Here is a 22,702-nt window from a genome sequence, read left to right as displayed (position 1 = left end):
CTAGCGAGGCCTCCTCGACATCCCAACATGCTCTTATAGTTGAATGAACACGCACACCCCGCAGCCACACCCCAAAATCTAATGGAAAGCCTTCGTAGAAGAGCGGAGCTTATAATAAGAGGAAAAGGGAATAAATCTGGAATGAGATGTTCAACAAGGACATGTGGGTTTGATTGTTGGGGGGAGCACATACTTTTTGGTGTAAATTGGCAAAACTTGGCTAGCTACAAACAAGGAGCTGTGTGTGTGTGTGTGTGTAGACGCTGCAGAGCCGTGAGCAGAGACTGAGTGATCTGATGGCGATGTGTGTGGAGAAAGACGACATGATCGCAAATATTCAGGCAGCGCTGGACGGCACCAAGAACGTGAGTAGGGACGAGGTGGTGGTGGTTGTTGTTCTCCCCCCCCCCTTTTTTTTGGGGGGGGGGGGGGGGGGGGTGACAGCCTTGGACCCCATAACAGACCCCCTGAGTAATGATTTATTTCTGAACATGATCTAACTGTTCAGATTCTAGGCTCATTAAATATCTGTGAATGCACTGGAGAGTTTTTCCAATTTCTGAACTTTCTACGTACAAAACCTCTTTCTTTAAAAAAAAAAAGTATGTGTATATATATATATATATATATATATATATATATATATATATATATATATATATATATATATATATATATATATATAAAATACACACACATATATATATATATATATATATATATATATATATATATATATATATATATATATATGTGTGTGTGTGTGTGTGTATATGTGTTATGTAATATTTTTGATAATTTTTGCATAAGTCAAAGCTAAAAATTGTATTTAATTTTAAGAGAATGGGGTGTTTTGTTTTGTTTTTTTGGTATGTCTGTGCCACGCCTCCTAAATGTTGCCTTTTTGAATTTTTTTTTCTTTTTTTAATAATTATAAATAGTCCCACATGCATGCTAAAAAAAAATCTTGTGAAAAATTTTGTGCCCATACAGCTAGTTAGTTAGTTAGTTAGTTAGTTAGTTAGTTTTATTTTTTACATTTTATTTATTTTCCCCCTCCCAGAACATTTTTCCTGAAAGAAAACCAGCAAGTAAAAAAAAAAAATATATGAAAACAAATTTGGGTGTTTGTTTTTTTTTTTTTAATATAAATCTCTTCAGGGGCTCTGGAGGAATTGATTGCACATCGATTTAAAAAAAATTGCCAGAAACACACATGTCTAAGGCTGCTGGGCCATAGAAGGTTCACGCTGCATGCTGCACGCTACACGCTACACGTTCACGTGAAGAACCGGACCCTGGGCCATTAAACTTCATGCTTGGATGTTCACGTGTTGCGTCTGTTCTACTTTGACCGAGTAACCAACAATACGGACTCTTCGGATGACGACGATTGCCTCATTCTGCTTTTACTGAGACAGAGGAAGAGAAAAAGGAACAGAATTTGGAGCCGAGAACACTTCCTTCTGAGAGAAACCCGTGGTGAATTTCACCGAACATTCTATAATCTGCTTGACAATCCCGATGAAGAACTATTTTTCAATTATACCATTCAATTATATTTTTTCTGAAGTTTTCCCCTGAAAGCATAGTTATCTCCCTAGACCCGTTCTGATTGGCTGGCGCGGCGGTGACCGCATGCATTGACTGGAATTTCCATCTTCACGCCTAGAAAAAAGTGTGCATGTTCATTTCACGCTTCACGCGTGAAGTGTGCAGCGTGCAACGTGAACGCTGTTCTATGGCCCAGAGCAAGTCATGCTACGTTTGTCCACTTTTCTTTACACGCGTGTAGTGTGCAGCATGCAGCGTGCAGCGTGAACCTTCTATGGCCCAGCTGCCTAAAGTGATTTTGATGATTCGTGAACAATATAAAAGGTGGTACAAATTAGTCTCGGGGTTGGGGGGGACGGATGAATTTGTCTTGAACTATTCAAGTTATCATTCCAATTTTAATACAACCCCGATTCCAAAAAAGTTGGAACAAAGTACAAATTGTAAATAAAAACGGAATGCAATGATGTGGAAGTTTCAAAATTCCATATTTTATTCAGAATAGAACATAGATGACATATCAAATGTTTAAACTGAGAAAATGTATCATTTAAAGAGAAAAATTAGGTGATTTTTTAAATTTCATGACAACAACACATCTCAAAAAAGTTGGGACAAGGCCATGTTTCCCACTGTGAGACATCCCCTTTTCTCTTTACAACAGTCTGTAAACGTCTGGGGACTGAGGAGACAAGTTGCTCAAGTTTAGGGATAGGAATGTTAACCCATTCTTGTCTAATGTAGGATTCTAGTTGCTCAACTGTCTTGGGCGTTTTTTTGTCGTATCTTCCGTTTTATGATGCGCCCAATGTTTTCTATGGGTGAAAGATCTGGACTGCAGGCTGGCCACTTCAGTACCCAGACCCTTCTTCTACGCAGCCATGATGCTGTAATTGATGCAGTATGTGGTTTGGCATTGTCATGTTGGAAAATGCAAGGTCTTCCCTGAAAGAGACGTCGTCTGGATGGGAGCATATGTTGCTCTAGAACCTGGATATACCTTTCAGCATTGATGGTGTCTTTCCAGATGTGTAAGCTGCCCATGCCACACGCACTAATGCAACCCCATACCATCAGAGATGCAGGCTTCTGAACTGAGCGCTGATGATAACTCGGGTCGTCCTTCTCCTCTTTAGTCCGAATGACACAGCGTCCCTGATTTCCATAAAGAACTTCACATTTTGATTTGTCTGACCACAGAACAGTTTTCCACTTTGCCACAGTCCATTTTAAATGAGCCTTGGCCCAGAGAAGACGTCTGCGCTTCTGGATCATGTTTAGATACGGCTTCTTCTTTGAACTATAGAGTTTTAGCTGGCAACAGCGGATGGCACGGTGAATTGTGTTCACAGATAATGTTCTCTGGAAATATTCCTGAGCCCATTTTGTGATTTCCAATACAGAAGCATGCCTGTATGTGATGCAGTGCCGTCTAAGGGCCCGAAGATCACGGGCACCCAGTATGGTTTTCCGGCCTTGACCCTTACGCACAGAGATTCTTCCAGATTCTCTGAATCTTTTGATGATATTATGCACTGTAGATGATGATATGTTCAAACTCTTTGCAATTTTACACTGTCGAACTCCTTTCTGATATTGCTCCACTATTTGTCGGTGCAGAATTAGGGGGATTGGTGATCCTCTTCCCATCTTTACTTCTGAGAGCCGCTGCCACTCCAAGATGCTCTTTTTATACCCAGTCATGTTAATGACCTATTGCCAATTGACCTAATGAGTTGCAATTTGGTCCTCCAGCTGTTCCTTTTTTGTACCTTTAACTTTTCCAGCCTCTTATTGCCCCTGTCCCAACTTTTTTGAGATGTGTTGCTGTCATGAAATTTCAAATGAGCCAATATTTGGCATGAAATTTCAAAATGTCTCACTTTCGACATTTGATATGTTGTCTATGTTCTACTGTGAATACAATATCAGTTTTTGAGATTTGTAAATTATTGCATTCCGTTTTTATTTATAATTTGTACTTTGTCTGAACTTTTTTGGAATCGGGGTTGTAAATGTATTATAAATAAGCAATATTCTAATTTAAAAAAATCAAATGGCATCTGGTACAAAGACGAAGTATTTCTAGGATGTTTGGAAGTAATGACTAGGTGCTAGTTAACTAAACTAGCAGGATGTTTTTTATATATAGAGTGGGGGGTCGTGCATCATTCTGTGCTCTGCTTGTTTTTCAGAGCGCTCTGATTAAGGACCTTCTCCAACACAAACGCAACTGCACATGCTCAGAACGACAAACACACCCTGAAACCAGGAAGCGCAGACAGGAAGGGGCAGTGCTGGAGGACATCCACGGACAACCCCCTTTAAAGAAAGGTACTAGCTCCACCTCCTCTGCCGAAACAATCCCACCAGCTTCTGTTTCGACCAGAGCGCTGGGGAAAGAGAATCGGGTCAAAGGGCGACGCTTCCTCCAAGGCAGAAAAAGACTTTCGTCTGTAAAGAAGTAAAGACGGGTGACGTCGCGTTGCCCCAGCTTCCATAGAGCATGTGTCTGTTTTTGATTTTCTACGATGTCTTGATGTGAATAAAGAACATTTCACAAAATAAAAATTATTTTAACATTTTAAAAATATTAAAGTTGGATGATGGGGGATTCTGGCGTGTGAGCGTGGCAACCCATGACCACCTATTGTTCTTTTATTTATGTTTGTTAGTTGCAATAAAAAGCGTTTTTAGGATATGAATATCAACTTCATTTTTGTTCTTGCATTACTAATTACCGGTAATTATTTTATATTTTTAGAAATTTATTTTATTAAAATGAGCATCCCCGAATGAGGGAAGATTTTAGACTGTTTCACTAATAAATTTCTTCTACAATATTAACAAACTTGTGCCTATCATCATCATCATCAGTAACGAATAACAGATCATTATAATAAAATATTTATCACAATATACAACTAAGGTCAAAGGTCATCCTAACCATTGTCTAAATGCATAAAGGTGTCTATACGTATAAATAAGCATACATTAACATTGAGTGTAAGACTATTGATCTGACACTATTTTCACTCTAGGGACTCTTAAGGACATGACTATCAAAGAAAAGCCTGTGGAGAAGGATGATAAGCCACCTGCAGCTGAGGTCAAAGGTCAGCTTGAGTATGCACCATCTATAACGCTTGCCTTTACTCTTATATTACTCATATCTGAAATAAAATATGATTCCTTTTCAACATTACATACATTGAACATAACTAATCTTCCGTCTCTAGGGTCTCTGGGCGTCTTTAGCATCTGCGATAACGACTCCTCTATGACTGACATCAAAGGTCAGGTTAATCGTCTTCAAACCGAATTGCATCAGAAAGATGAACGGATCACAGACCTGGAACGGGAACGCCAGACTCTGGAGTTCTGCATCCAGGAGCTGAAATCAGCACTGGGAGAAGAGACACGATCCCGTGCCAGAATTATGCAAGAAACTGAGCAGAAGTTCGAAGAGGAGCAGCAGCAAAAGTTTCACAACATCATCACCAGGATGAACGAGATGGAGGAGAAACTCGGCACTGCCGAGAAAAACTGTGCCATCTTAAGAAAGTCTAAAATGGAGGAGCAGGGACGTGAGATCGAGCACCAAAACTCATTCATCAAAAATCTAGAACAGGAAGCGACTCGGCTCAAACAGGAAGCTGAACATTTGTGCGATGAAGTCTCCAGGTTACAGAAGGAGAACGAGAGTAAAGGTGAAAGAGTAAAAACCCTGGAACAACAGCAGCTAGAAAACAAAAACATTCATGACAACCTCCAGAGAGAGAACTTTGACCTCCAGGCTGAGGTCACAAACCTGAAAGGTGTCATCAAGGAATTAGAGAAGAAGGCAGAACTTTTAGTGAAGGAGAGCATGCTAAAGCAAAAAGAGAAGACGGACACAGAGCTGTCCAATAAAGAGGCCCAGCTAACCAAGAGGGAGGCGGAGCTTGCTGTGAAAGAGGCGGAGCTTTCTGCTGTCCAACAGGAGGCACGAAAGAGAGAGGTGGAGAGGAGGAGAGAGCTGCTGGCTGTAGCTGAGGAGGCCATCACTCAGAAAGATGCAGAACTTCAAAAACGAGAGGCAGAAATCACCAGGTGAGTCTTAGCGGAGTTATACCTGAGATTAACTTACCTGGTGGTTAAAGTAAATCAGTATAGCGCAGCCTGAAGAGGTAAAATATACCAGCCAAGCTGTACATACAGCCAAAAGTATTTATCACAACTTCCCTGTGAGTCAAGGGACCTGTAGCAAGTCTGATCTAATATTAGATCCACCTGAGAGTAAAGATACCTCAGGAAAGATGCACCCGAGAGTAAAGGTGCCCGGGGCAGGATGCACCCGAGAGTACAGGTGCCCGGGGCAGGGTGCACCCGAGAGTACAGGTGCCCGGGGCAGGGTGCACCCGAGAGTAAAGGTGCCCAGGGCAGGGTGCACCCGAGAGTACAGGTGCCCGGGGCATGGTGCACCCGAGAGTAAAGGTGCCCGGGGCAGGGTGCACCCGAGAGTACAGGTGCCCGGGGCAGGGTGCACCCGAGAGTACAGGTGCCCGGGGCAGGGTGCACCCGAGAGTACAGGTGCCCGGGGCATGGTGCACCCGAGAGTAAAGGTGCCCGGGGCAGGGTGCACCCGAGAGTACAGGTGCCCGGGGCAGGGGTGCACCCGAGAATAAAGGGGCCCGGGGCAGGGTGCATCCGAGAGTAAAGGGGCCCAGGGCAGGGTGCATCCGAGAGTAAAGGGGCCCGGGGCAGGGTGCACCCGAGACTAAAGGGGCCCGGGGCAAGATCTGTCTGAAAGTAAACGTGTCTGGGGCAAGATCTAGCTGAGACTAAAGGTGCCCGGGGCAAGATGCACCCGAGACTAAAGGGGCCCGGGGCAAGATGCACCCGAGACTAAAGGGGCCCGGGGCAAGATGCACCCGAGAGTAAAGGTGCCCGGGGCAGGGTGCACCCGAGAGTAAAGGTGCCCGGGGCAGGGTGCACCCAAGAGTAAAGGTGCCTGGGGCAGAGTGCACCCGAGAGTACAGGTGCCCGGGGCAGGGGTGCACCCGAGAATAAAGGGGCCCGGGGCAGGGTGCATCCGAGAGTAAAGGGGCCCAGGGCAGGGTGCATCCGAGAGTAAAGGGGCCCGGGGCAGGGTGCACCCGAGACTAAAGGGGCCCGGGGCAAGATCTGTCTGAAAGTAAACGTGTCTGGGGCAAGATCTAGCTGAGACTAAAGGTGCCCGGGGCAAGATGCACCCGAGACTAAAGGGGCCCGGGGCAAGATGCACCCGAGACTAAAGGGGCCCGGGGCAAGATGCACCCGAGAGTAAAGGTGCCCGGGGCAGGGTGCACCCGAGAGTAAAGGTGCCCGGGGCAGGGTGCACCCGAGAGTACAGGTGCCCGGGGCATTGTGCACCCGAGAGTAAAGGTGCCCAGGGCAGGGTGCACCCGAGAGTACAGGTGCCCGGGGCATGGTGCACCCGAGAGTAAAGGTGCCCGGGGCAGGGTGCACCCGAGAGTACAGGTGCCCGGGGCAGGGTGCACCCGAGAGTAAAGGTGCCCGGGGCAGGGTGCACCCGAGAGTACAGGTGCCCGGGGCAGGGTGCACCCAAGAGTAAAGGTGCCTGGGGCAGAGTGCACCCGAGAGTACAGGTGCCCGGGGCAAGGGTGCACCCGAGAATAAAGGGGCCCGGGGCAGGGTGCATCCGAGAGTAAAGGGGCCCAGGGCAGGGTGCATCCGAGAGTAAAGGGGCCCGGGGCAGGGTGCACCCAAGACTAAAGGGGCCCGGGGCAAGATCTGTCTGAAAGTAAACGTGTCTGGGGCAAGATCTAGCTGAGACTAAAGGTGCCCGGGGCAAGATGCACCCGAGACTAAAGGGGCCCGGGGCAAGATGCACCCGAGACTAAAGGGGCCCGGGGCAAGATGCACCCGAGACTAAAGGGGCCCGGGGCAAGATGCACCCGAGAGTAAAGGTGCCCGGGGCAATATCTATCTGAAAGTAAATGTGTCTGGAGCAAGATGTACCTGGGACTAAAGGTGCCTGAGGCAAGATGTACCCGAGAGTAAAGGTGCCAGGGCAGGATGTGCCAGAGAGTAAAGATACCTGGGGCAGGATGTACATGGGACAAGATGTACCTGAGAGTAAAGGTGCCTAATCTTGTGTATTTCATTCGTAAAGGCCCGGTCCCCCTGGCCGATGGACACAAAACGTATGCAAAAAGGACACAGCGGACGAGCAAAATTTCGGGGGTGGCTCTATCCGTTTTCATCCGCTCCAGAAATGGACAAAATTGGCGAAAATTTGCGAAAAAAGAACGGACGTGGGTAGTATATAGCGGGGATGTTAAACGCATGTTCATAGGAAGCCTAGCGGATGGAAGTGGATGACAGCTCCGAAGGGGTTACCGGTGATAACTGAGAAGCGGACGCATAGCAAAAAGAGCGGATGCATAGCGGATGAAGGGGATGCATCACGTACGCCTAACGGAAACAAAGGGGATGTTGCACGGATGTATATCGGATGCAGACCGTTCACTGCGCATGCAGGGGGTATGAATTGCGTCTGCTCCGCGGATATAAAGGGATGCAGCACGCACGCCGTCAGCGGATGAGAGTTGCGAGGATGCCCAGAGGATGCAGAGAGGATACAGCAGACGTTTAACGGATGATAACGGACATAGAAAGTTTGTTGCTCGTATATGTCGCGGATTTACATCGTACACGGCAGAAAGTTCATCCGTTCTAAAAGTTTTGTGCAGCTCAAAACTTTTTGCGCAGATGAAATCACAGTGGACGGATGCTCAATGGATAGAGCGTATGAAGCACGTATGCAATGAGTACACAACGGATGCAAAGCGTTTTCCAACGGATGGCAAAGATTTTTTTACGTTTTACATCCTCTTTGCATCCATAAGTGCAGTGGGACCGGGCCTTAACACCTAGCAGCTAATCTCTCTTTTAATGATTGTGGAAGTAGGAAGGGTGTACTTATTTATTCCCACCTGGTTTCTGAATGTTGGTTCATTTTCGGGAATAAATGACTCCATAATGAAATCAGTTGTGGGTGTTTTTCTGGTCACCTGTGGTTATTTATTTGTGTAGTTGAGGAGGAACATGCAATTGTTATTTAAGCCCTGATTTAAAAAAAAACATCGAACCCAAGGAAGGTGTACTTTTTTCCTCATGACTGTACCTGGGGGGAAAAGTGCCTGGGAAACTGCATACCTGAGGGTAAATGTTCTTATCCTCTCAGCGTATTTCATAATGTTGACTGATTTGTAATAAATTCCAGTGTTGTAATATTTTCTCTGTGTATTTGAAGGCTAAAGGAGGAGATGAAGTGCAGTAGTGGAAAGTTGTCGAGTCTCTCGGTGGACGCGCAGAGGAGAGAGGAAGAGACGTCCGATCTGAGGGAGAAACTCGCCGACTCGAAGAAACAGATTCAGCAGGTGCAGAGGGAGGTGAGTTGTTTATAGAGTTGTTTTATGAACCGTCAGAAACTGGTACAGGTGTTTGGGTCATGTTTCAGTATTTTTGTGTGTGTGTAATGTGTGTTTGCTCAGATCTGCTCCCTGCGTGATGGAGAAAAATCTCTAAAACAGAAACTGAGTGATGTGGAGAAGATGAAATCCCAGCTACAGAACGAACTCTCGAACCGAGATCGCACCATCCAGCAGCTCAGGAGTGCAAATACTGATGTGAGTGTCTGTCTTTCTTCTTTAGAGAATCAGATGAAAGTGAAAGAAGAATACAATAATGTGTTTTATTTCCAGTCTCGTTCATCAGATTCGAAGACAGAGGATCACGCCCATCTTTACGAAAAAGCTCTTAAAGGTACAGTCCGTTATTCACACGTGGCTCGTGCGCACTTCAGTTTCATCAGTTACTATGGCAACATATGGTTAGCATGATCTGTTGGACAAGGTACACGACGTCCTGGTTCCACTCAACTAAAACAGTACTCAGGAACATTCTGCTGTTTTATTAGATAATTTCGCTTTAATTATAAATAATTTTTCCTGTTCTGAGTTTTGGCTGTAGTTTATCCAGAAAGGAAAGTGCATTCTGTTCTCTGATTTCTGCTTTATTAATACTTAAAGAATTTTTTTTTTCATAATTATGACTGTCTTATTGACGTTCTTGTTTGCTTGTGTGTGTAGATCTGAAGGAGCGTCAGGCCGTGATGGAGGAAATGCGTTTGGTTCTCAGTGAGCAGGAAGAGACTCAGACTCAGATGGAGCTGGAGCTGGAAAACAGAGAAACTCAGATCCATCAGCTCATGCAGGGTAACACACTAAACACACGCTACGCACACCAAGCTGCCATGTTTTATTATTTAATCACACACACACACGTGCGCGTTTCAGTCTTATGCTTACATAAAGTGTGTGTTTGTGTAGAGCTGGAGAACCTGAAAGAGCTTCTCCTGAAACAAAGGAACAGTAAACAGTTCCATCATCATGAACAGGCGCACAATGATGACATCACACGGGCCAAAGAGGAAGTGGCGCAGGCTCAGGACAACCTGAAGGTGAGATTATTTGAGTCATGGTGTTCTAAATGACTGTGTTCACTAGACGCTAGAACACAGGTTTCCAATTCTGGTCCTGGAGTGCCCCGCCCCCTGGCGTACAGATTTTAGCGTGTTCCCTGCCTCCGACACACCGGATTCAGCTAATTGGCTGATTAACAGCTCCTCCTGAGTGAAGTAGGTTCTCCAGGCCCAGGGTTTGTGTACCTGTACTGTCGACTGAAGAGTCATGTCCCGAATCACACACCTTATTCACTATATAGGGCGCATGCACACCATTATCAGTCCCTTGTGGGTGTGTCCTAAACCACCAACCCTATTCACTATATAGGGCACATGCACACCATTATCAGTCCCTTGTGGGTGTGTCCCAAACCACCAACCCTATTCACTATATAGGGCACATGCACACCATTATCAGTCCCTTGTGGGTGTGTCCTAAACCACCAACCCTATTCACTATATAGGGCACATGCACACCATTATCAGTCCCTTGTGGGTGTGTCCTAAACCACCAACCCTATTCACTATATAGGGCACATGCACACCATTATCAGTCCCTTGTGGGTGTGTCCCAAACCACCAACCCTATTCACTATATAGGGCACATGCACACCATTATCAGTCCCTTGTGGGTGTGTCCTAAACCACCAACCCTATTCACTATATAGGGCACATGCACACCATTATCAGTCCCTTGTGGGTGTGTCCTAAACCACCAACCCTATTCACTATATAGGGCACATGCACACCATTATCAGTCCCTTGTGGGTGTGTCCCAAACCACCAACCCTATTCACTATATAGGGCACATGCACACCATTATCAGTCCCTTGTGGGTGTGTCCCAAACCACCAACCCTGCTCATTATATAGGGCATATAAACACAATCATTACTCAACAGTGGGCGTGTCCCAATCCACAAACCATTTTCACTATAACTGACATAAACAGTCCATTGTGGGTGTGTTCCAAACCACACAAACCTTATTCACTATATGGGGCACACACCATAATCAGCTCATTGTGGGTGTGTCCCAAACCACACAAACCCTATTCACTATATAGGACACATAAACACCATCATCAGTCAACAATGGGCATGTCCCAATCCATAAACCATTTTCACTATAACTCACAAGTAAACCCCATTATTAGTCTATTGTGGGTGTGTCCCAAATCACACAAACTTTATTCACTATATAGACTCCTTGCACCTGATGTCATGCATCACATGATAATTTCACCTGAAGAGAGACTGAAGAGTCATGTCCCAAATCACACAATAAGGCACAAGCACACCATCAGTCCATTGTGGGCGTGTCCCAAACCACCAACCCTATTCACTATATAGGGCACTTACTGTCGTAAGTCCACTGTGGGCACATCCTAATGCACTCTCCCTATTCACTACATAGATAACATTTATTTGTCTGCTGTGGGCGTATCGTGTGTGTGTGTGTGTAGACCGCCAGTGAGAAATATCAGGCTGAGCGCAGGAAGTGGAAGGAGGAAAAACTGGTCCTGATCGCTCAGGCAAAGGATGCAGAGGAGAGGAGGTACCAGGACATGAAACGATTCGCTGAGGACAGAGAGAGACACACCCGCCAGCACACTGAGATGGTACACACTCATTAGTTCCACTTCCTGTGTGTGTGTAGCTGTTTTTTCTTTAACAAGTAGTCACAACGCTGTGGTGCACTGCCTATGTGTGTGTTTGTACTCAGGAGTCGCTGAAGGCCCGTCTGGCTGAGCGTGAGCAGGAGATGGACGAGTGGAGGAAGGAGAGAGACACACTCGTCTCTGCCCTGGAGGTCCAGCTGAAGAAACTCGTCTCCACCATCACAGAGAAAGACGAGCAGATCAGAGAGCTGAAGCACGCCGACACACTTCAGCCACCAGAGGTCACTACAGCACATTTTAACATTATTACCCCACTTCCCAGTATAGCTGAGCGCCCTACATGCGCCCTACATGCGCCCTTGTCTACTTCAACTCTCGCTCTGCCCTGGGATGTTGTTTTAAACTGTAAAGGTTTAAGATATTATAATACGTGGAGGAAAAATAATTTTTTGTCTTTTGTAGATACATTTAAAGAGATAAAAATGAAAGTTTAGAACTTTAAAAAGTTGTGATTCAGTTTGTGTGTTTGTGCTTGGAAGAGTCCAAGGCCACACCCCTTTACTGGGCCTGATGGACACACCTCTTTCATAAGCCACACCCCTTCACTGTATATTGATGATGTTTCAGGTGTGTGACAATAGAGTGATGGAGCAGCTGATGGAGAAGGAGGCGGAGCTTAAACGACTGAAAGAGCAGCTCAGAGAGACAACACACACACACACCACTACAGAGTCGTCTACACAGGTCTCACACACACACACTTCTGTGACCCTACACAGCACTGACAAGTGTTTACACTTTCTAAACATGAAGTATACCATGCACACTGCCTGTTATTACATCACCCACCGTAACACCCCGTTGGTCAGCATCTTTTATTGCTCATTAAAGCACCAGTTTAAAACTAAATTATTAAAAGAGGATTAGTAGCTTCATCTTAGTATGATAATTGGTGTTTGCTCACTCATTAGGGTTGTTAGAGTTTCTGATTGATGTGTGTGTGTGTTAGACTGTGTTGGTGGAGGAGTGTGTGTCTGAGCGGCGGGTGGACTGCAGCACTCTGAAACACACAGGCCCAACTCGAGCATCCATCACCAGCCAGGTAAAACTTTACAAGGGAGTTTTATGGATTTGCATAAATTTGCATATTCATTTTCACTCATAGCTCATAGAAATGTTGTGATGTCGTGGCTGGAGGCTTTAAATGCACCCTGGAGATGTATTTTAAGATGGAATTGTATTCGAAGAGATAAAATTTCCCACCCTTGTTGAAAGTTGACATGCTGGGATTGATGGTTTGTTGGCAACGGTAACCACAGAGACCGAGGAGCAACGATGGTGGTGATGTCTCATCTCGTCTCATCTCATTATCTCTAGCCGCTTTATCCTGTTCTACAGGGTCGCAGGTGAGCTGGAGCCTATCCCAGCTGACTACGGGCGAAAGGCGGGGTACACCCTGGACAAGTCGCCAGGTCATCACAGGGCTGACACATAGACACAGACAACCATTCACACTCACATTCACACCTACGCTCAATTTAGAGTCACCAGTTAACCTAACCTGCATGTCTTTGGACTGTGGGGGAAACCGGAACACGATGTGTTAATGGAATTTGTAACATTAAAGCTTTATGGGAAAGTAAAACACATTGTATAGGTTTGGATGATGATGATGATGTTCTTCCTCAGGGTTCTTGCACCAGCGGTCCGTCCGTGTTGGACTCGTCGGTCATCTCCACAGAAACGGGACGGTGTTCTCGGTTCCCGCGGCCTGAGCTGGAGATCTCATTCAGTTCCCTTCATCCCGAACGCTTCCTACTGAAACGCCCCGGAGACACTGGAGAGATCACGGTCAACGTCTCACACACACACAACACACGCAAGAGGAAGAGCAGCGAGATGGAGAGGGTGAAGATATGCACGCGCACACACACACACACACACACACACACACACACACACACTCAGCACAGAGGAACAGCAGCAAGGTGAAGATGGTTAGGACATGCGCTCTCTCTCTCTCTCTCTCACACACACACACACACACACAGCTCATGAAGCTGTTCTCAGTTATATAATAAACATGTGGTTATTTATTCAGCTCATTTGCATCTGTATATTTTGCATATCGGTCAGAATTCTTACAGCACAGATGATGTATTGGTTTGAAAACTCATTTGCATATTGCATCTTTGCATTTTAATAAGAATCATGTCAGCACGCACGATAACACTGGTGTTTATACGGCTCTTGTGCACATTTGCATATTGGATCTGAGGGCTTTATTCAATGGAATGCTCATTTGCATATCGATGAGGAGGATTATAGGACGCTAACGTGTTTCAGATAATTGGTCATTTGCATATTGCATACATATTACGCACAAATGGAGGGATTGCTGAGATCATTTGCATATCTGTTTATCAGAATCAAATTAAGTGCATGATAAATGATTTAGGGAGGGGCTAAAAGGGCTCATTTGCATATTTCGTTCTTGGTGGTGTCAGTATTGTAGAAAGTTGATTGTATCATGATAACAGTGCCCCAGCGATGGATAACATGGTGCATGTTATTAGTATGATCAGTGTATTGACTCTTACACCACACACACACACACACACACACTCAGGTCCTTTAGGCCCTTCAGTGTGTCCGTGCTGATTCTTGTTGTGGGAGTCGCAGGCGTTTACTGAATATATGGCGAGTTATTTCACCTCCTCCACAATGTGCTCGCCTCAGCAACTAAGAAGATGATTCAGTGTGTGCGCGTGTGTTTGCTTTGTGTTCTTTAAGAAGCGATGGAGCAACAGAAAGAGCAAAGCGAGACCCAGTACAGCTCCTCAGGTATCCGATCGGCTTTTAAACATCTCCTGGAGCGATTTATCCTGAAGTGTACAGCAGCTTTCAGGATCCTACACAAAAACCTCCGACACAGTAATAATAATAATAATAATAGTAAATTCTACCCTATTTATTATTATTATTATTATTCAGCTTAGCTGGTTTTCGTAAAATGATCATTTATCACAATATTGCTAAATTTGTTCCAATTAAATGTAATTTAACCTCCACGTCTTTCCTTCTCAACTTAAATACAAACAGCGCTTTTGTTTTTCGTCAACTCTAGCTAGTTAACAAAAAAATAAATTCATCCAAAGCTATCTGAATTTTAGCAAATCGACACATTACGGTGTGTTGCAGCGCCCCCTAGAGGCAAAAGAAGACCTGTTCCAGCCCTGTGTTCAGCGCGTCCATCTATACAAACTGCATTCAGTCGAATTTAAACATGACTCGTGATACACAGTTGAAAACAGTTCATGTGACTCTAATGGATCTGAACCGACACCAACGCTAAGTTGGCTAGAATACACAAATAAAAATAATCTGCAAACTGCTGAGCACTCGGGAGAGATTACTCCTCCGTCCCAGAATTCATCACTCACTCATCATCGGCTTTTTTTTTTTAAATCCGAGGTAATTTTATATCTTTTTAATCTGTGATTAGTAGGAGAATCTGATTTGGGTTTGGTTTGATCAAGTTTATTTTCACATTACAAACACGCATGATGTTTTTATAAATTGAAATTAACTTCCGTTTGGAAAAAAAATTCGTGTTGGGTTTTAATTTAATGTCGGGTCGAAAAATTCTGCTGTGCGATTAATGTCATCTTTAAACAAAATTCAGTTTGTTTGGAGTTTTTTTTTTCCATATTTATTGTGAAGCAATTTGGATGGATGGTTTTCAAGAAGGTTTGAGGGCTGGAGGGATCTCAGGATGTCAGAACGGAGACTTTAATCAGTAGGTAGAGGGTTTGATGGAGAGTTTGTTGGATGGATAGAGGGTTTCATACGTTGGTGGATGGATGGTGGGTTTGATACTGGAGATGGACGAAGTGTTCAGTAGATGGATGGAGGGGTTTGATGAATGGAGAGATTGTTGGGTGGGTGAAGGGTTTGAAGGATGATCAGATGGTCTGAAGGGTGGATGGAGAGTTTGTTGTATGTTTGAAGGGTGGATGAAGTGTTTTGTGGATGGATGGAGGGGTTTGATGGGTGGATGAAGTGTTTTGGAGATGGATGGAGGTTTTGATGGGTGGATGAAGTGTTTGGTAGATGGATTGACTGGTTTGATGGGTGGATGGAGTGTTTCGGAGATGGACGGAGGGTTTAATGGGTGGATGGAGTGTTTTGGAGGTGGATGGAGTGGTTTGGAGATGGATGGAGGGTTTGACGGATGGATGAAGTGTTCGGTAGATGAATTGACTGGTTTGATGGGTGGATGAAGTGTTGACTGGTTTGATGGGTGAATGAAGTGTTTTGGAGATGGATGGAGGGTTTGGTGGGTGGATAAAGTGTTTTGGAGATGAATGGAGAGTTTGTTGTGTGGGTGAAGGGTTTGAAGGATGATCAGAGGGTCTGAAGTTGGATGGGTGGATGGTTTAAACAATGGATAGAGGTCTGGATGGATGGATGGTGGGGTTGACTTTGAAATCGTGAAAGCCTTTTTTCTTTTCAGCTCAACTATATTTATGATTAAACAAAAAATCAACATAAATCTCTCCATCATTCATTCTGTCATTCATCATTAATACACTACCAAAACTTCACACATGTACAGTTATGGGAAAAAGAAAATGCACCCTCCATCAATTCCGTTTTTATTCATCACGGCCTAAATAACAATTGTGTGGACTTCATCAACTTCTGTAAATAAACAAATAATCTCCGGTGACAACAAAAACACAATAGTTAGCCTTTTTTTTTTCCCAAAATGTAAACCAACCTACAGAAACCAGGTGCAGAGAAATAAGTAAACTTTAATTCAGTAACATGGAGAACCACTTTCAGCAACAATCACTTGAAGTGGATGTTTCTGATGGAGTTTCAGTTTCTTGCATCGTTTTAGAGAACTTTTAGTCGACTCTTCTTTACAAGGAGGGTGTACTTTCTATTTCCCATGACTGTGTGTACAACCCTGATTCCAAAAAAGTTGGGACAAAGTACAAATTGTAAATAAAAACAGAATGCAATAATTTACAAATCTCAAAAACTGATATTGTATTTACAATAGAACATAGACAACATATCAAATGTCGAAAGTGAGACATTTTGAAATTTCATGCCAAATATTGGCTCATTTGAAATTTCATGACAGCAACACATCTCAAAAAAGTTGGGACAGGGGCAATAAGAGGCTGGAAAAGTTAAAGGTACAAAAAAGGAACAGCTGGAGGACCAAATTGCAACTCATTAGGTCAATTGGCAATAGGTCATTAACATGACTGGGTATAAAAAGAGCATCTTGGAGTGGCAGCGGCTCTCAGAAGTAAAGATGGGAAGAGGATCACCAATCCCCCTAATTCTGCGCCGACAAATAGTGGAGCGATATCAGAAAGGAGTTCGACAGTGTAAAATTGCAAAGAGTTTGAACAGATCATCATCTACAGTGCATAATATCATCAAAAGATTCAGAGAATCTGGAAGAATCTCTGTGCGTAAGGGTCAAGGCCGGAAAACCATACTGGGTGCCCGTGATCTTCGGGCCCTTAGACGGCACTGCATCACATACAGGCATGCTTCTGTATTGGAAATCACAAAATGGGCTCAGGAATATTTCCAGAGAACATTATCTGTGAACACAATTCACCGTGCCATCCGCCGTTGCCAGCTAAAACTCTATAGTTCAAAGAAGAAGTCGTATCTAAACATGATCCAGAAGCGCAGACATCTTCTCTGGGCCAAGGCTCGTTTAAAATGGACTGTGGCAAAGTGGAAAACTGTTCTGTGGTCAGACGAATCAAAATTTGAAGTTCTTTATGGAAATCAGGGACGCCGTGTCATTCGGACTAAAGAGGAGAAGGACGACCCAAGTTGTTATCAGTGCTCAGTTCAGAAGCCTGCATCTCTGATGGTATGGGGTTGCATTAGTGCGTGTGGCATGGGCAGCTTACACATCTGGAAAGACACCATCAATGCTGAAAGGTATATCCAGGTTCTAGAGCAACATATGCTCCCATCCAGACGGCATTTCTTTCAGGGAAGACCTTGCATTTTCCAACATGACAATGCCAAACCACATACTGCATCAATTACAGCATCATGGCTGCGTAGAAGAAGGGTCCGGGTACTGAACTGGCCAGCCTGCAGTCCAGATCTTTCACCCATAGAAAACATTTGGCGCATCATAAAACGGAAGATACGACAAAAAAGACCTAAGACAGTTGAGCAACTAGAATCCTACATTAGACAAGAATGGGTTAACATTCCTATCCCTAAACTTGAGCAACTTGTCTCCTCAGTCCCCAGACGTTTACAGACTGTTGTAAAGAGAAAAGGGGATGTCTCACAGTGGGAAACATGGCCTTGTCCCATCTTTTTTGAGATGTGTTGTTGTCATGAAATTTAAAATCACCTAATTTTTCTCTTTAAATGATACATTTCCTCAGTTTAAACATTTGATATCTCATCTATGTTCTATTCTGAATAAAATATGGAATTTTGAAACTTCCACATCATTGCATTCTGTTTTTATTTACAATTTGTACTTTGTCCCAACTTTTTTGGAATTGGGGTTGTATATTTACACACACATACTTCTCTCTCTCTCTCTCTCTCTCTCTCTCTCAGGACGGCGTGGAGAGTGAGAACAGGAGGAATATGAGGTGTAAGAAAGCTCCCAGTCTCCCTGCGCACCAAGAGGAGGAGGTGAGAAAAACGTTCCACTTAATACAAATAAAAATACAGAGAGCAAAGTTAGAATCAACATAAAATCAATTTACACGCTCAGAAAAACAATCAATCCGAGCAACATCTCTGAAGGAAAAATGGACTAGAATAATAATAAACGAAAGTACTATCAAACTAAATGAAACTATGCTACCTGAGAGGTTTCAAAATATTTGTTGTAACTTTTTATACTTCAACATTCAAATCATAAATACATTTTGGCATTAATTTAAAAAAAATTTCATTATTGTAATAAAAACAAACTAGATGTGTACTTGAAGAACGTCCCGTAAAGACGGAGATGTGAGAGAGATGCATTTTTAAATCTGAAATTATTTCTACATTATTTTTAACGTTCAAATGCATTCCTGATTAAATTTGTATTATTTTGTATCCAAATATATTTTTATTTCTTCAAGTGAAATCCTTTTTAAAAGGTTTCTAAAGATTAGAGTTTAAATGTCGTCTCTTTGTGTACCGCAGAAACAGTAAAATGGAAGAGAGAAAAAGTAAAAGTGCACAAAACACTGATAAAATCTGATCATAACAATTAGACCCTCAGGGGACCTTTAAAGGTTCTATAGAGAACGCTGCAACAACTTTTGAATCTTTTTTTTTTCTTTTTTTTTTTTTAAGCAAAGAAGCCTTCATGATCCAGAGAACCCTGCGAGAGTGCAGTGCTCCAGGTTTCACCTGTGTGATTTTGTTATTTTATTTTACTCCCACTCAGACGTCTCCTGTGCTGTTTGGGAAAAGTTCCCATGATTCCCAGTCGAGTCTTCGAGGGAAAAAGGAGGGAAAGTTGCAGAAGATTGGAGATTTCCTGAACAGCTCCCCGACGTTCCTGAGCAGTAAAGGTGAGACAGAGAGAGAAAATGACACAGACAGTGAGAGAGAGACAGACAGACAGTGAGCGAGAGAGAGAGACAGACAGACAGTGAGCGAGAGAGAGAGACAGACAGACAGTGAGAGAGAGAGAGACAGACAGACAGTGAGAGACAGACAGTGAGAGAGAGAGAGACACAGACAGTGAGAGAGAGAGACACAGACAGTGAGAGAGAGAGACACAGACAGTGAGAGAGAGAGACAGACAGTGAGAGAGAGAGACACAGACAGTGAGAGAGAGTGTGAGAGACAGAGAGAGACCGACAGGGAGAGAGAGACAGACACCGACAGTGAGAGAGACAGAGACACAGTGAGAGAGACAGAGACACAGTGAGAGAGAGACAGACACAGACAGTGAGAGAGAGAGAGAGAGACAGACAGTGAGAGAGAGTGAGAGAGAGACAGGGAGAGAGAGACACAGACACAGTGAGAGAGAGACAGAGACGCAGTGAGAGAGAGAGACACAGAGAGTGAGTGAGTGCAGGGCATTGACTTCATTAACTTGATATATCACACATCTCTCTCTCACTGTCTCTCTCTCTCTCGCGCGCTCTCTCTTTCTCTGTCTGATTTTCTGTCTCTCAATCTCTATTTTTTCCTCTCTCTCTGCCTGTCTTTGAAAATCTCTTTCTGTATGTCTCTCTCTGTTTCTCTCTGCCTGTCTTTGTCTCTGTCTCTCCCTTTTTCTGTCTGTCTGTCACTTGCTCTACCTCTCTTTCTGTCTGTCTGCCTGCCTGTATGTCTGTCTGTCTTTCTCTCTCTCACTCTGTCTGCCTCTCTTTCTCTCTCTCACTCTGTCTGCCTCTCTTTCTCTCTCTCTCTCTGTAGCTAAGAGAATTATGGGATTGATGAGTGGAAGGTCTCCGGATGAAGGCGGCTCGTCTCTGAGTCTGAAACGCTCCAAACAAAAGATCAACATCTCGTCCCCCATGAACATCTCCGCTAATCAGGTACACACACACACACACACACACGTGGTGTTCCCTCAGTGCACGTGAAATTAAATTACACTGAAATGCACTGAACACTTAACTACAGATCATCAGCCGAGACGCAGAGGAGAGAGACGATCAGACGAACATCAAGAAACGGCTTCGCAACAAAACTCCCAAGTAGAAGCTTCATCACCACGACAACGATGTCATCATCATCATCATCACTACAGCTGTTTTCCTTCCATCCGTCCTCGCACAGTGTCCCTGTGTCCTCTGTCGTCCTCTCCTCTCACCAGCACTTTTACTTCCTGTTTTTAGTTCACACCTTTTTTAAAAAAAATCTTTCATTACGTTTTTGTTTTATACTGTAGTATATTTTACAGTGTAATAGCAGACTGACTTTAATAAGAGTTTATTTTTTGTTCTATTTTAGATTATTCACTATAACACTAATGAATAATTAGGACGGTGTTTATTCAGTCTATCTGGTTAAATAAATGTAAATTCCACAAACCTGACTCTGGATTCTGATTGGTTGAGAAGGTGTCGATTCGGGTTTTAAAAATTTTTTATCCTGCAGCTGCGAATCAAATATTTACAGTAAAGAGCTCCTTCACATGGACTTGTACATCGGAAGCTTCACATAAACGGAGTGTATAATCGTCTCCAGTGTCGGGGCGATGTTACACTCCGAGGCGAAGCTGTACGCTTTCCGACGTCTTCAGGACAGATGAGTTTACACTCCTTTACAGTTTCTGCGCTTTGTAGTTTAAGTTCTAGAGAGAATAAAGACACACTGGTGAGAGAACAACCATTTAGAGCTGCTGTAACGTAAGTGATAATATTTCACTGAACGTTAAATGTAGCTATAAATGTCGGCCTGGGCGATAAAACGATAGCGATATGCATCATCGATATACACTTCATCAATAACAATAATGAAATTGTCCGATAATTTAACTTAAACGTATTAAATGTGTTGGCTGTTTGTCCAGCACGGTTCCTTTTTGTAATGTTTAATGGTTATTCCACAAAATCAAGTCGTACATGAGCTGACAGCCGATGAGGTGCGTAGCACCGAGTTTTCTATAATCCATGTACAACGAGATTGAGTGGAATAACTGTTTTATTCTATCCACATTCACTGGATTTTGAGAAACAGAGCATTTTTTTTTTTTTGCAAATTCGATAAATAAAATCTTTATATAAAAGATCCGACAAAATCATTTCCGCTTAGAACGTAAACAAACTGGCGAAATGACAGGAGCAATTTGTGAAAAATGCGATGATAATAATAATAATAATTCTTGAAAAATAAAAAACGATACGTTCTTCTCATGAAATACTTTCCATATTTTGTTGGTTTTTTTTTGAGGTTTTGTTTTCGAGTAGAGTTTTTATTTCGTCCTCTGTTGGTTCAGCAACACGCTCCGCCATTTTATTTTTCTCTGCTCACGGTATTGCCGGGTTTCACGTGACGTCACATCCACCTCATTAGTTATTCAGAACTTTAGCTGGTGGTCTACCAAAGCTCAGTCGACAAAGTGTTTGTACGGAGAAGGTGCATTGCTCGCATGAAAAATGCCTCACGCTTGCGTTGTTTTAGGTTGTTCAAATCGTTCAAACCGTGAAACTGATAAAAGTTTCTTCAGGGTTCCCCGTGAACTAATAAAAAAGGGTGAACGAACACAGGATTTCACAAAAAGACGTGGAGAAAGGTGGCTTTTGAACCTCTGACTGAAATCGAAGGGAGCCGAGTCGAAGCATGCTCGAGTTTCACTTGGTGAAAGGTTTGTATTTCCCTCTCAGCTCTGTCCTTAGTGTTTTCCAAGGACTTTTCTTGCTATGTGTCGTTATTTTACGGGACTTTTTTTTAGTCATGAAGCACTAAAGTCCCCAGCTGTTTCTTTGTTTACTCCTCACGCCTCACAAAGTCCATATGCATGAAGGTCGCGACAAAATTCTTCCCCAGCCGTACAGTTACAATGCGCCGTGATCACTTCTCCGTCTTGTTTAACTCAGATCCAGGTCTTTAAAGGGGTTTCTGATTATCTTTGTGAATGATTTAGCTGAGAGATAAGAGCCAACGCAAGTGAGAATCAAGCCAACTGTTGTTTGTTTACACTTCAACTTGCAGCGCTTCGTTGTAAAGACGTGAACGAAAAGCTTTAAAAAAAAACATCCTTACACGGGCAAAAACAATACAGGATTCATTGGGCAGCGACTTGATCCCGAGGTCCTTTACCCAGCCACATACAAAAAAGTTGTAAGCCTCCGTACTCTTTCACGCTTTCATCTGTTTTGCGGTGTAGAAGGACGTCTGCAACACCAGATAGTTCGAGATGTCGGGGAACTCGACTGAAGGGTAGTTTTCGAGATCGTATGACAAATCCTTCTTTCCCAGACTGTCGGGGTCGATTCCATTGCACATAGCAATCTTCTGAATAGATCTAAAGTCAGCAGTGGCATC

At 43.7% G+C, this 22,702-nt stretch overlaps 1 protein-coding gene across 4 annotated transcripts in view; it reads left to right on the top strand.

The window, feature by feature from the left end:
* kif20ba (kinesin family member 20Ba) overlaps positions 1-20,731 on the top strand; it is a 46,683-nt gene extending 25,952 nt beyond the window's left edge. For 3 of the 4 annotated variants that reach the window (XM_060933302.1, XM_060933300.1, XM_060933301.1), the window contains exons 18-35: positions 261-365; positions 3,750-3,888; positions 4,596-4,670; positions 4,794-5,646; positions 8,855-8,993; positions 9,096-9,230; positions 9,306-9,366; positions 9,693-9,818; positions 9,933-10,063; positions 11,531-11,686; positions 11,791-11,967; positions 12,314-12,430; positions 12,696-12,788; positions 13,376-13,594; positions 18,314-18,391; positions 19,143-19,269; positions 20,126-20,247; positions 20,336-20,730. In XM_060933302.1, the coding sequence (XP_060789285.1) occupies positions 261-365; positions 3,750-3,888; positions 4,596-4,670; positions 4,794-5,646; positions 8,855-8,993; positions 9,096-9,230; positions 9,306-9,366; positions 9,693-9,818; positions 9,933-10,063; positions 11,531-11,686; positions 11,791-11,967; positions 12,314-12,430; positions 12,696-12,788; positions 13,376-13,594; positions 18,314-18,391; positions 19,143-19,269; positions 20,126-20,247; positions 20,336-20,413 (2,931 nt within the window). In that variant the 3' untranslated portion in view covers positions 20,414-20,730. Of the gene's footprint in view, positions 1-260; positions 366-3,749; positions 3,889-4,595; positions 4,671-4,793; positions 5,647-8,854; positions 8,994-9,095; positions 9,231-9,305; positions 9,367-9,692; positions 9,819-9,932; positions 10,064-11,530; positions 11,687-11,790; positions 11,968-12,313; positions 12,431-12,695; positions 12,789-13,375; positions 13,595-18,313; positions 18,392-19,142; positions 19,270-20,125; positions 20,248-20,335 lie in introns of all 4 variants that reach the window. The other variant, XM_060933299.1, reaches the window with a different exon arrangement.
* Positions 20,732-22,702: the final 1,971 nt, after the last annotated feature.

Source organism: Neoarius graeffei, chromosome 11 (genome assembly GCF_027579695.1).
Source record: "Neoarius graeffei isolate fNeoGra1 chromosome 11, fNeoGra1.pri, whole genome shotgun sequence".
Taxonomy (NCBI): Eukaryota; Metazoa; Chordata; class Actinopteri; order Siluriformes; family Ariidae; genus Neoarius; species Neoarius graeffei.
Note: the sequence above shows the minus strand (reverse complement) of the source record. Positions and strands in the feature narration are given on the sequence as shown.